This window comes from Amblyomma mixtum, chromosome 3, assembly GCF_055824585.1.
Source record: "Amblyomma mixtum isolate Tamu chromosome 3, ASM5582458v1, whole genome shotgun sequence".
NCBI classification, from domain to species: domain Eukaryota; kingdom Metazoa; phylum Arthropoda; class Arachnida; order Ixodida; family Ixodidae; genus Amblyomma; species Amblyomma mixtum.
In genome coordinates, this window is record NC_143014.1 from 275,992,135 (window position 1) to 276,006,786 (window position 14,652).

A 14,652-nucleotide genomic window follows, 5' to 3' on the forward strand; every position below is an offset into this window, starting at 1 on the left:
CTTCAGGAGGGCTGTGCTCGGCAGACATAGCCTCCTAAAAGTCACGCAGGCGTGTATCATTAGCATAATTTGCTACACCACACGGCTCTTCGATATGAGGGCATACGAGAAAGATAGTATTGATGCACTTATTGTTTGTTCGCCAAGAGGGTGCTGGGCCTAACTATCTCTCCCTCTAGAGACCACCTCTGGAAAGGGGGGTACATAAAAGTTGGACTTAACTAGCCGAGAAGGTGCGAACTGCCCAGCTCAAAAGACTGAATGCAACGAATACAGGACGGAGCATTGTGGAGTGTGCAGGTTGAAATATCGATCAGGGAATATGTGACAAGTTCGCCCTACTGCTACAATGTCGCGAGAATATCATAGTTGCCCCCCTCCCCGGCAACACGCACCCAGAACACCATAGGGAAAGACGGGAGAAGAAAGCGGAGGCACTAGAAAAAAGGGCCAGGAAATTTACGGTAGGAGAGGTAGCCTATGTGGAAGCAGCGAGTGGCAGGCCGGGGACCAAAGGCCGAGGTGCACCAGCTGCTGCCACCTCTGTTAGGGGTAGAAACGTAAATACGGCTGAGGAGGTCGCTATGCCGCTGACTTGCTCCGGAACCAAGGCTAGTCTGATTCTTAGCGACAGCAAAACTGCAATCTAGAAGATCAGAAAGGGCAGGAGCTCATTGGAAATGGCTCGCATCCTGTCTGCAGCCAAAATCTATCGCAAGATCTCCATAATTTGGGCTCAAGATCACACATTTTTCCTGGTAACTTGGCGGCCCACATGTTAGCCCAAGATCTCTGCTTCTAGGTAAAAAGCAGATCGACTGCCAGGGGATGGACAAAAAAAAATTTTCTTTTTTCGTGGACGAACTTTTGTGAACATACGTGGAAATTGTCAAGAACTATTGTTAGGAAGACGTCTGATGCCACCACCGGATCGAGGATTAAACAGTAAAGAGGCCATCACCTGGCGACGATTAAAGGCCGAAAGATTGGAAACCTGTTCTGGTTGTTTTGCATCCAGGTAGACAATAGGAAAGACAATAAATGAAAAACCTGGAGAGCGAGGGCAACCCTCAATCACACAATCTGGCACGAGCCAGGATCCCTGGACGCTGAGGAAAATATTGAATGTGAAGAAGCCTGGGAGGCCCTGTAATGGAGCGAGGTCCCCACCAACCAGTAACGAGCTGTTGCCTGATGGCTGAAGCCATGAAGAACCACTATTTTTGGCAGTCTTTGGTCACAGATGTCCCAGCCCCCGTTTCCTAGGCCTGCATGCCAGGGGCGGGGAGTTGGGGGCCTCCTACATCGTTCGAAATAAAGTTTAATCATGACCATCATCCGTACACTGAGTTGTTTCTTATTTGAGTAACTGATTTATTGCCTATAGGCGATATGCACTGGCGCACAGCCACGGAAACTGTGGTGTGCCGTCGCCACCCGCCATGATTGAGGTGCACATCGCGCTCGGAACGGCAGAGATCTTGAGGTGGTGAGCCACGTACTTCAAGCGGACGTTCGCGTTCCGCGTGATGTGGAGGAACGGCTTTCAAATACCTCGCTGGACAGACTGGAGGTAACCAATGTATGTCTATTTTATCGCAATTACCGTCTAAACTAAAGCACAATGTATGATTCCTCGACCACACGAGCCGGCCCTGGAAGACATTGGTATATTATGGAACTGGCTAGGCCTCACCATCTTGCTCTAATCTTGAAAAATTTTATTCCTTAATGTTGCTTCATCTAGCAAAATCTGCCGAATAAGCATCATATGAGTAATGGCGTCTAACAGTAGTGCGTTGTGTGTAGTAATTCTATTTAATTATGGCAGGCTAGTAAATCACTCATGTGGAGGCACCATGTGATCCGCGGCTTCGCAACAATGCCTAGGGTTTTGATTTAGGTCATTGAACACAATACTTTCTCTCTTGCTTTTCAACCAAAATGTCACTTTTCAATCAAAATTGAACCTGCAACCCCATAACCGGTATCTAAACGCCACAGCGAATTAGGTACCGAGGCACAGCGTAAGAGCCTGCCCTTACGGTCTGCCTCAGCGTTCACCTCGCTGGAGACCTACAAGATAAATTCCTTCAGAGTAAAGGTCTTCATAGTAAAGGCCTAGCAAAGGCCTATCTCCACTGCTACTGACCACCAGTTCGAAATGGGGGTATATAAAAGCCAAAGCAGTGCGAATTGCCCAGCTAGAAAGAGTGAGTACAATGAGTACGGGCCGAAGCATTTTGGAGTGGGTGGGCTGAAAAATCAATCAGAGAATATGTGACAGGATTGCCGTACTGCCAAAATATCGCGAGAATATCATAGTTCCCCCCTCCCCTGCAACATCCATGCTGAACACCATAGGGAAAGGTGGGAGAAGAGGGCGGAGGTAGTAGCTAAAAGGGCCAGGAAATTTAGGGCAGGAGAGGTAGCCTACGTGGACGCAGTGAGTTGCAGGTCGGGGGCGGCGGTCACCTCGGTAGCCAAAAGCCAAGGTGCACCAGCCGCTGCCACCTCCGTTAGGAGTAGAAACGCAGATACGGCTGAGGTGGTCGCGATACCGCTCACTTGCTCCGAAACAAGGGCTACTTTGATTCTTAGCGACAAGAAAACTGCAATCTAGAAGGTCAGAAAGGGCAGGGTCGCGTTGGAAATGGCTCGCATCCTGTCAGCAGCCAAAATCGATCGCAAGTTCTCCACAATTTGGGCCCAAGCACACACATTTGTCCCAGGAAACGAGGCAGTCCACGTGTTAGCCCGAGATCTCTTCTTCCGGCTACCCGGCCACTCGATGTCAGGGGATGGACGAACGCATGGAGGGAAAAAACATTTTGTTCTTTCATGGAAGAAAGTTTGCCAACATACGTGGAAATCGTCAGGAACTACTGTTAGAAAGATGTCTGATGCCACCACCGGATCGAGGCTTAAACAATAAAGAGGCTGTCACCTGGAGACGATTAAACGCTAAAAGTTTTGGAAACCTCTTTTGGTTGTTTTGCACCCAGGTAGACAATAAGAAAGGCGATAAATGTATAAAACTTGCAGAGTGAGGGCGACCCTCGTTCATAAAATTTCGGACGATGCCAGATCCCTGGGTGCTGGGGAAAATATTGAGTGGAGAAGCCTGGGAGGCCCTGCTACGGAGCGAGCTCTCCATCGACCAGTAATGGGCTGTCCGCCTGACAGCTGAAGCCACGAAGAACCAGTGTATTTTCGCCAGTCTTTAGTCACGGATGTTCAGGACTCATTCCCTAGGCCCGCATGCCAGGGGTAGAGAGTAGGGGGCGTCCTACATCAATGGAAATAAAGTTTTAATCATGATCATCATCCATACACTGAGTTGTTTTTTATTTGAGTAACTGATTAAATGCCTATAGATGGTATGTGCTGGCGCGCAGCCACGCTCTGTGATGCGCCGCTACCAGCCACCATGACAGGTGCACGTCGCTCTTGGAATGGCAGAGATCTTGAGGTGGTGAGCCCCGCACTGCAAGCGAACGTTCTGTGCGCTGCAGAGGAATGGCTTTCAACTACCTCGCTGGACAGACTGGAGGTGACCAATGCATGTCTATTTTATCACAATTACCATCAAAACTGAAGCACAATATTGGTTGAATCGACCACACCGGCCGGCCCTGGAAGACATTGGTATTTTCTGTAACTGGCTAGGCCTAGCTGCCTAGCTCTGATCCTGAAACTAAAACACGTGGACCCGACATTCATGGGCAGGTGCAAATTCTGCGGGCAGTGTGCTGACCTATACCACATGGTGTGGGCCTGCCAGTTAAAAACAAATATAGCAGTTATAAGTCAGCCAATTAGGAAGGCCTGGGAGGTGCCCCTGTCGAGCTCAGAACTGGAGGCCCAGCGGGCCCTGGTCCAAAGAGCATGGGCACTGGCGGCGGCCAATGGTGTCCCAGAACAGGGACTGCCACCCAGGTCAATGACCATCCACACCTCCCTTTCCCAATTCAGTACAGTGTCGCGATAAATGTTTTCTCCTCCTCCTCCTCCTTAATGTCTCTTCAACCAGTAAAATCTGCCGAATGAATGCCGTACAAACAATAGCGTCTAACGGTAGTGCGTTGCGTGTAGTAATTCTATTTAATTATGGGGTGCTAGTAATTCACTGATGAGGAGGCACTATGTGATTCGTGGATTCGCAACAATGCCTAGGATTTTGATTTAGGTCATTGAACATGACTGTTTGTCTGTTGCTTTTCAATCAAACTTTTACTGCCGTGTCCAAAATTGAACCTGCAACTTCGTACCCGGTATCTAAATGCCAAAGCGAATTAGCCACCGAGGCACACCATAAGAGCCTGCCCTTACGGTGAGCCTCAGCATTCACCTGGATGAAGACCTTCAAGGTAAATTTCTTCAGAGTAAAGGATGATGGTAAAGGCCTTGTGGTGAAGGTCTTCCTAGTAAAGACCTCAGGTAAAAGTCTCTTAGGCAAAAGGCCTTTATGTTAAAGGGCTGTGAGGACCTTAAGTGCCCATCATAACTAGCTCTATTTCACGGCACTCCATGCTGAGCCATACTAAACCATGCTAAACGATCTGCAATATTTAAGGCGTAAACCTTTGTTGGTTCATAAGTGGAATGGACGGAAGTTGTCTGCAGGTGTCCGCACAAATCATCAATCATTAGTTCCATGGTAATCAAAATAAAATGTAAAAGTTGACAAGCAACATGTTTGTAATGAGACTAGGGATGGTAAATAGTAAAAAATAGTAATATTGACAATGGTAGCCACTGACAGTAATAGTGCTAGAGTTAGTGATATAGTGCTACAGACAGTGATAGTGATGAAAGCGATGATGATAGCTATAGTGAGAGCTCGTGATAGTGATGATGATGACAGCGTTAGCGATGATAGTAATGAAGGCACCTGAGATAGAAAGATAAAATATAAAAAGGGAGTGAGTGAAACGTTGAAAAATGAAAAACAATACAGAAACAATGAAAAAGAAATGAACATAAAAAAATAAGAAAAACAAAATTAAGAAAAAATTAAAAAGAAAAATTGAGCGAGAAATGGAAGAAAGGGGAAGTCTTCAGCTCGTAAGCAGACTCATGTGCAATCTTGTAATTTTTTTTCCCAGCAGCACTGAGTGCTACTACAGAATTGCTAGTGGGTGATAAATGATGCTGTGGATGCAGAACACATGGCTCCTACTTCTACAAAACTGATTCACTACGTAACATTTTCTTACAGTATACCTGAATGCAGCTTCAAAGATGGCTACCTTGAAGCGGCATAATGGATGTCTGCGTGAGGGTATCTTGACGCTGCAGCTTGACAGAGCTGCACGCCTGCGCTCCTGCTCTTCCTCAGCAGCAAGAAGCTGCGGCTTCAGGAAGCCGTCACACTGGTCGCCCGAGTGGACCTGGTTGTCGTGGTGCCCAAGTACCAGCTCAACCTGTTCAGTGTGAGTGTAGACAAACGACAGTTGTTTGGATTGATGTTGAGAGCAGTAAATATGTGTAATAGATTTAAAGAATAATGTTCTTTTTATTTTATCATTTTTCTTTCATTGTGACCAAAGGAGTATTTTTCAGCACTTCAAAATAATATGCCAAAGCTGTTCAGTTGCCAAATAGTGATCAAGGCCTTGAATGTATATGCAAATGCAAAACTCGATTGAATACACGAAAGGCGCAAATATTCACATACTTCTACAGTGTTGTGGGAACAATTCTCAAGCAACGTTACGAAGAAAAATCAAATATTACTTTAGAGCAAGCTTAGTAAACTCTTTCGATTACTTATATAAATATCCAAGCTTCTCTCTGACATATCTGAAACGTCACACACTCTGCGAAATGAGATAGAAGGATTGAGATTGAAAAGTTGCCAACATCATCCAAGGGTCACGTGATAAGTGCAATGTGACACCGATGATTTGCAAAAGAAGCTACTGACGTTCAAATGCTCATTCCTGCAATGCAGCAGCCTGCAGTGCTCCCATTCTTTAGCATTCTCCTTATCCTCCTTCTGCTCAGTACTAGAGTACTGAACACATTACAGTACTGAACACATTACAAAATACCGTATTTACACGATTGTAAGTCGACCCATTTTTCAAAATTTGAAAATCCGAAGTGGGGGGTCGACTTACAATCGAAACCAAAGCATCACACTATAAATAAAGGCGAGACAAACGAGACAAGCGTGGTTGTATTTTTTGCTGCGCGGCTCCGTCGCGTCGTTCTTGCCTTGAGCAGCTATGTCAACACGCAGAACCGGCATCCCCGCCCCCGCGCGAAGTGGCCCGCTGATGGTGGCTGTCGATAAGCAGCAAACCAGCACCAACCCACTCCCCGCACGTGGCCGCAGATTGCGTATGCTGATAAGCGGCGGCGGCCCGATAACGCCTTCGCGTTCTACTTTTTTTTTGTTTACTTTCAACCGCGCACTCGGCGCCGAAGGGAGCGTCGGTAGTTGATGGAAGGGCTGCTGTTCCAATCGTGGCGGCACCCCCCTCCGAACCGCAGCGGCACCAGGGAGTGTCGGTAGCCGAAGGAAGAGCCGACGCCGCTCGCGCGAAATTTCTCTCTGGCTCTGACGCATTCGACTACTGCCGGCCGCGTTTCACAAGTTTTTAATGTAGTGCTTCGTCATTCGTCATTTGTGCTCCAGGTCTGATAAGCGACCGGCGCTCGTTCGCGGCTACATTCAAGATGTCTGTCATTCTTTATGCCGAAGAAACGAACTGCGCGCCGGGCCGCAAGTTCGACCTTCGCACTGAGTGATACAGGAGTGGCAGCTACAACGAGGCAAAATTTTCAGCTGTTCCTCGCGATATCATGATGTGGCTTTTTGCGAAGTGCAGGATTTCACTGCATGACTACATGACGACGGCAGCGCTAGCGAGGACGATGGAGCAAGTGTGGACGAGTAGCACAGTGACTAAGACATTTTTGTTTTGGAATGTGCCCACGGGCACTCCCGCGTGCGGCAGCCGATAGCGGCTGGTGATCAGCGGAGGCCACAGGATAGTACTGTCGCGTTCTAGTTCTACTAATAAAGGCCAAGTTTAAATGACCTCAAGTTTTTTTTTTTCACAATTGTGATGTGGGGGGGTCGACTTACATTAGAGTCGACTTACAATCGTGTAAATACGGTATCTAATTGAAGGGGACACTTAAGCTCTGCCTCAAAAGTATCACGCGACAGCGTTTATCGGTTACTGCCCTTATCTGCAGACTTGCTCATTCTCGACTTTAAGTGCTAGATCTCTGCGAGCCCTCATAACACCCCTCCCGATGATCACAGGTGCTGCCACCGGTGGGGCTTGAGACATATGTTGCTCTTCCCGAGGAACTCCTTGCGACCATTAATTAATTAAACTCCCTCCTGCCAGAGTGGCCAGTTTGCTCACAATCCGGTGGCCAGGATGTGATGACGGTGCTAGGTCACTTGACCTAGGTCAAGTGCTTCTTATCCGAGGCTGCTTATCTGAGGTTTCTGCCCTGTCAAAGATCTGTGCTCAGCACTGCTTAGGCAAAGACCTGTGGTCACCTTCGAAAGATTCGGAATGCTATGAGGTAAAACAAGCCATGGGCATGGGCCGGACACAAAATGAATGCGCTGTGTATTTTTGACAAATTCTGTTGGAAGTATCTCAGCCTCAACCTCAGTTACTGTTTTAATAAAGTATGTTTTTGTGTGTCAGGGGAGGTGGGGAAGTCTTGTGCGGGATGCGGAGTCAGGAGATTGGGCAATAGAAGGTTGTACTTCAACTAATATGGTTTTCACACCGTGGTCCACGACACATTGTATTTGCACAATGGGGATGTTCCAGATATGTAGGACATGCCTCAGTGATGGCTCTGTAGTATCACCAGGAACCCACAAAACCCAGAATGTTACTGTGCTGCCTATTCACATATCAAATGCTTGTCATAATTCCCAGAAGTTCCACTGTTCCTTTGAGCTGTGTGCTGGTATAGGTGGAAGGTGAACAAGTGTTGCTTCACACATTACAACGTGGTGGACCAAAGCAAGTGTTCTGTGGTGACTACATGACAAATCTCGTTAGTATGTGAATTTGTGTTGCTATGTGGCGGACCCTTGGAATGTAGGGCCTTCCCCGCGTTGGACGACAGTGGTTGTGTGGCGGCCCTGCAGAGACCAGTGGACATCCACCACTGGAGCCGCAGCATGCTTGCGCCTGCAGCTACTGGCCACAGGGTTTGGTGATGTCGTCCTCTGGAACCTGCAACCATGCATGGCCAGCAGCTACCAGCTTTATCAAGCGCAGTGGACCGAGCGCTTGGAAAAGACTTCTCCAAGCAGATTTCTGGGAGCGACACTGTATGTTTCCGAGACTTTCGAGCCAAATTAATTTTTGGCCCGGAATCAATTAGACGTGATGACGTATAGTACTGCCATACACTTTGTTTTTACAAGTCATGGCAAATTCTCGACTTTTTGTAGTTTGTTTAATGTAACATTTACTGTGTGCTAAAAAATTGTGTTATGCGTGTGATTATTACTTAAGTGTGCATAAAAGCTTGCGGCATGCAGGTTCGACGGAAACTATTTCTTCGTAGTTGGCCAAACACACTAATGAACAGCATTGAATCACGAGGCCACATGTGTGCTGCATCCCCTGGAATATTAACAGCCGGTTGACTGGTGAGGCGGCACGGAAATCTTTTTTCTCCTGCAAACCCACATACCCCGCACTTTTGTCCGTAACTACATTGTGAAGCCACCTCCCCAAACCTTGCATTCAGTTCCTCGTAGGTGGTTTGTAGTGCTCAATGTATTTGAAAGAATTAGCATTTCAGGCCTCACCATGAAAAAGTGTCCGTCGTTGTCCGGCAGCCTTGTGGTGCACACACTTGACTCGTGCGACCTGGCAGGTGGAGCCACGTGCCACTACCATCCACCTGCCATGGTTGTCTGGTGGCAAAATGGGCAGCGAGGAATTTCCCTCTCGAAGTATAGGGTAGAAGAGATGAGGCCGGGAAGGTGGCTAGCATGGGAAGAACAAAAAGAAATTGATTGTAAAATTGATAAGGGCTAATAATTGCTACCAGAGCTCAGTGAAAGTAAAAATGACCAAGAATGACTAAGGAAAGAGCGCAGCAAGTTGCTCAGCAGTTTGCTGCAAAGAGCGAGAAAATACTAACGTGGAAAATTGGGCGTGTTGCTACATGTCTTGAACAAATAAATAGCAGCGCAAGGAGACGAGGACTAGACGAGACAACAAGGACGGCACAACTTCCTCACAAGCTGTCAAAGCTGTACAAGATGACTGATCCCGAGACAGCAAAGCAAATGAACTGTGAGAAGAAGCATCAGTGGCCCTTTGTTGAATGCGCAGAGGGCGTGGTATACGAAATTCCGTGAATCTGTGGAAACACTTATGTCGGCCAAACTGGGAGATGCGTGAATGACAGGTTGATGGAACATGCCAAAAACGTAGATAATGCCCTTAAAGGAAAAGATTTTGAAGGACTTCTGGCTGCCCACTGTCTCACGTGCGAAGAATGTTCCCCAGACCTTGCTAGCACCGTCATTAGAAAAAAGAATAATCAACGTGTAACACGCAAAATCTTTGAATCAGAGTTCATTTATAATTGGGGAGAAGCATGTGTTAGCTCCGCTTCTATCACTCTTTCTGATAAAGAGCTGACATATTTGCGCATGCACTGATGATGACGCCGGATTGTTCAGAGTGCATATATATTCGCACGATTCGTTGGAAATAAAAGTTGGAAGTTCAGCGCCGTCCTTGTTGTCTCGTCCAGTCCTCGTCTCCTTGCGCTGCTATTTATTTGTTCAAGAGATAATACACAACAAAATATATATGAAAATATGAAGGAACATTAAGTAGAAATAAAGAAAAGCAAGAAGTATACCTAATGCTTAGGCAATGCAACCACATAATGATGATTATGCACGCCCATAATTTTTTAGTGTGGCAATTTCCTGACCATTACAGCTAGGGAGAAGCAGTCTTGTATATCTGCGTTCGATGCGAGCATTTGTGGGAGAGAATGTGATTGGCGATGTAATTGTAAAGTCCAACGTGGGGCATCTTCGGTTTCGTTACACTAGGTCAATGCCAAAAAACATTCCCGTTACGCATTGTGCCACTTAATTGTCCATGCATCACGAAGGGGCCTCGCTGTGCTCTAAAGGGAAAAAAATTTACTTGTTCGCTGCATTAGCAATCCACATAGACTGCTTGGGTGTTGAAGACATTTATCTTAGGATAACAGAGGTCTCCTGGGCAAGAAAGGTGACGTAACTCTTGTGAAAGGCCCTAAAGTTAACAGTCGCCGCATCGACGACAGTGGGCTTCTGCAATAATCTGTTTGTGTTCTCATGCCCACAGCCTTGTGGCAGCATCACCATTAGAGCCAGTAGTGGTAATGTACTGCATCATTCTGGGTAGAGGTATGTAAAACAACAAAGAGAAATATTTTTATGAAATTAGCACTATAGGAAGAATACAGAGAACTGATGCTCAAATAAATTGTTAGTAAAAAAATTATAGCTGTAGGGAGCAGTTGTTGACCGACACTCGAAGGAGGCCTTCAACTGGAATCCCGAGCAGAAATGCAAAAAATGTGCAGAACAGTGCAGACGGTCGCGAGGGTAATACATGGGGAAATTAATCGCTTGACTTCATGGCAAATCTTTCAAGCTGTAGAAGGCTCAACCAGATTGCGTTTTGGCACAAATATTTAACATCTCAGGAAAACGTTTTTAATATTGAAAAATTGGCAGATGCTGTTACGGAAATTTGCAAATAATGATCCATTCTTTGGATGTGTAACAAAATCTTTTGTTTAACATGTTTCTATTGTTCGCATCGAGCACTGAACACTTTCATAGGAAACCAATGGGAATGCTTCTGGTTGGTTTATTGGTTAGTTTATTGCGGTTGAACACCCCGGAGCAACTCAGACTATGAGGGACGCCGTAGTGAGGGGCTCCGGAAATTTCGACCACCTGAGGTTCTTTAACGTGAAAGACACCGCACAGCAGACGGGCCTCTAGAATTTCGGCTTGATCAAAATTCAGCTGCCGTGGCTTGGATCGAACCCGCGTCTTTCGGGACAGCAGCCGAGCGCCGTAACCACGGAGCCAACGCAGCGGTGCGTGGGGGTGGGGAACGCTTTTGACGATGGCAAAAAGGCTAATAGCAAAAAAAATTCAAAGCCCCGTCGAGTGGTCGGCAGATATATTATCATGGAAGATTACATTATAAGGAAAAATTGCATTCATAAACAGTTTCCCATTCAAAAATGCTTTTGTCTAGAATTGCTGGCTATGGAAGTGACAAAAACAAAAATTTTTTAATGCCTGCAACGATGTATTGCCTTTAAAACTTTGTTAAAATGAGCTATGGCCACTTTTTGGGAGGGAACTTTTTGAACTTCTGAACCTCACCCTCAACCGCCGTGCTCATATGCAAGAAAGAAGATGGTCTTTTGAGCTGTGCCTGCTCGACCTTTTGAATATTCACGAGAACTAGAGTTTAAGCAAGTTTGTTATGTAGTCACCGCTCTCACCTTTCCCGCGCTGTGCTGGAAGCACTGCGATTTGGTAGTCGTTGAAAATGTATCGAGATCAGTCAAATCCATTGTTAGCACCCTGAGGCGGCACCGACTCTTTCAATGTTCCGCCCTGCCCTCCGACTCTGCAGAGATGTACCCTCCTTAGCTGTGCTAGTTACTTTAACTAAATAGGCAGGGCGACGACGTCACAGCGACGCGAGCGCCATGGATGACGAGGTTGCTGCGCGCGCACGCGCGGGGGAGACGGTCCTAATGGCTCGGGAACGGAGACGCGCGCTGAACTTTGGGGCGAGGCTCCGCTCTTCCCCGGCTGGCGCCAAGCCTCGTGGGGAAGAACGTTCTCCCCCATTTCCTCCTGTCCGGCCGCGGAGTGTCCCTTGCCGTAGCGTGGGCGAACATTCGCTCGTAACCGTGCTGGTGAGTCGGACGTCCTCGATTCCTCAGCGTATTTTGTTGTCAGCTGGCGTTATTGTTGTTGTAGCAATCAATGCCTTGTTTGTTTCACCCAGCTAGAGTGCCGTTCCTTTGTTCCCTCGGAGCAAGGCCCGCCGTAGTCGGCGTGCGCTCGGTAGCGTACGCGATCATGGGGTGGGGTCCGGCGGTTTTTTAATTGTGCCAGCCGCGGTTAAACGGGGAAAACGTACTTATCTCCGCAAATAAAAACCTCACATCTGGCGCCCAACGTGGCTTCTGCTCGTGGAACAATGGACGACTGTCCGGTTTGAGGAATGATCTTAGTCCTTGTGGGAATCTGGCTTTCCGCCGTCGCCTTTGCGCGGCTGTGCCGGCCGCCCGCGTTGTTTCTCCTCTTTCCCTTGCTCCCGCCTCAGGCGGTGGAGAGGCGGCTGGGTGACTAATCACTGTCATTTAGCCACAGCTCCGCCCCGGCTCCCCAAGGGCCTTTGCCATTGGCGCCTTTTGGCGGGAATCCGGGACCCGTTTTGGCGGCCGCGGATCCCGCGACCGTCCGAGCGGGGCCCAGAGAGAGAGAGATCCCTCCGAGACAGCGTAAGGTGCGTACGTTACTGTTTGTCCGTGCCGGCCTTGCCGTTCGGACCAGTGCTTACTCGAGCTCGCCCGCACGTGTCCTCTGACCTGCAGCGGCTCGAGCCTGTCACTCGGGGTCCAGCGACCTCAGACAGGCGTACCTTGCGTTGATTGCCCACTCTCTCTCGCAACCGGCCCAACGGTCGACACGAGAGAGAGAGATCACAGCACTGCCGCGGGGACATTCTCCTGCAGCGGCGTGCTAGCGTCGCCCATTGCTCGAGTCGCTTCGTGCGCGCAGCGGAGCCTTGCTCCTCGCGCGCCCCCGGGACGGGGTGACGATTGAGTGTGTGTGTACTGCTGAAGGACGACGTGAATAAACGTCTCCTTTGTGAACTTGGAGCCTATTTCTTTGCGGCGAATCGCTCTCCTCCCAGCGGAGGTTGAGTGCGCCGCATCGGTGTCCCAGTGGTGTGTGGTGACGGCTGATCGGGGCCCTTGGCTCGCGCGAAGCTCGAACCCGCGGTGGGTGGTGGCCTGTGTCCACGTAGAAACCCACAACTGGCGACCAACGTGCTAAGTCATTGGCGCTTACGCCTTTGATGGCACATTAGCCGAGCAGGTCGCCTTGACGATCACGCTTGCGCACCATGTCTAACACCCCCAGCGGGGCACTCGGCAGCTACATGTCGGCTCCCTACGGAGTTGTAGCGTCGTTTTATCCGCTGGCTGCTGTTCCTACGAATAGCTAGACATCGTGGTTGGCCGCGGCCCCCATTGGGGTTTACGGCGACACAACCCAAAATGTCGACCACGCGGCTCCCATTGGAGCTGTACCGGGAGCACCCTGCGGTGCATCCGCTGGTCACATGCCTCAGCTGTGCATGCTTTCCGCCCAGTGCGAAAGCAGTTCGTGTCACGCTGCCGCAACCGGCAGTTTCGAACAGCAGCAGCCGTGCCCCGCGAGCAGTCAATTCTGCTCTGGGAACGGCGAGGCGCTGGCCCGGTTCCCTGTGGAAACCACGCCGCTCATCGAACTAGGAGCCTTGCCTCCCTCGTTCGTGCAGCCCACCCAAGCCTCCACTGAGGCAGGGGTGCAGTGCGCTTAGTTGGCTGATGCGGCTCCGCGAGCCTGCGGGTCGGCTGGCGCGCTGAGCTCTCCTGATACAGCATTACGACTTTTCCGTGCAGTGTCGAAAGGGGAGCACAAACGTGGTAGCTGACGCGCTATCCCGTGCCCCACTCGCCAGCGGCGCCTTGACGCCTGTAGGCGGAGGGGGCGAAACAGCGGACGAGCCGCCGGGCGGCAAGGAGGGGGAACCCGCAAACGGGTTAACCCATTCCGCTAACCAGGCGAGCAGCGCTTCGCAAAGCGGACGAGAGGCAAAGCTCTGCGTGAGCGCCTCGGAGGTGCCGACGCGAACGGAAATTTTGGCTGCAAACCTGAGTGGGGACGAGACCAGGCTCCCCTCTGGGATGACTGGAATCGTTTTCAGCCCTAAAGAGCTACTGAAAGCCCAGCAAAATGACCCGTTTTGTCGCGAGGTGAGCGACGGTCTCAGGGAGACGGAGCGTCGTGACGCTACTTGTATTGTAGCGGGCGCAGGGGGGCAGAAGCCAGCGTGTGTCGCGGCGAACCCCGGGGATTCATATTTGCTGGACAATGACGGGCTCGTGCTGAAGTACATAGCCACCGATGACGAGTCCATCGACCCGTTCTAGGTGGTTATCCCCAAAAGTCTGAGAGGCGCACTTTTGCGATTCTCTCATGACGAACCACTGGCCGGTCATCTGAGTGGCTCCAAAGTTTTTGCAAAACTGAGTCATTCGGTGACGTGGCCTGGCATGAAGCGTGACATTTTCCGCTATTGCCGTTCCTGCCATGTCTGTCAAGCGGTGAAGTCACGGGGCGGCAAGCCGCCTGGAATGATGAAACCGTTTGACAGTGTGCGTCCGTGGCAGATGGCCACCTGCGATTTGATGGGGCCTTTCCCCAGGAGCAAGCAGGGGTTCAATGACCTGAAGGCCTACGCGTCACGGTCTGACGAGCTTGCGCCGGTACCCATTGGTATCAAAGGCAAGCGCAAAGGCACAACTGGTGCTGCGGAACGCAAGCGT

At 49.5% G+C, this 14,652-nt stretch overlaps 1 protein-coding gene across 1 annotated transcript in view; it reads left to right on the forward strand.

The window, feature by feature from the left end:
* The first annotated feature begins 1,327 nt into the window (after positions 1 to 1,327).
* LOC149354956 (uncharacterized) overlaps positions 1,328 to 14,652 on the forward strand; it is a 53,340-nt gene continuing 40,015 nt past the window's right edge. The window contains exons 1-5 of the mRNA XM_089576045.1: positions 1,328 to 1,340; positions 1,452 to 1,607; positions 3,399 to 3,475; positions 5,310 to 5,435; positions 8,878 to 8,956. Of these exons, the coding sequence (XP_089432171.1) occupies positions 1,328 to 1,340; positions 1,452 to 1,607; positions 3,399 to 3,475; positions 5,310 to 5,435; positions 8,878 to 8,956 (451 nt within the window). The remainder of the gene's footprint in view (positions 1,341 to 1,451; positions 1,608 to 3,398; positions 3,476 to 5,309; positions 5,436 to 8,877; positions 8,957 to 14,652) is intronic.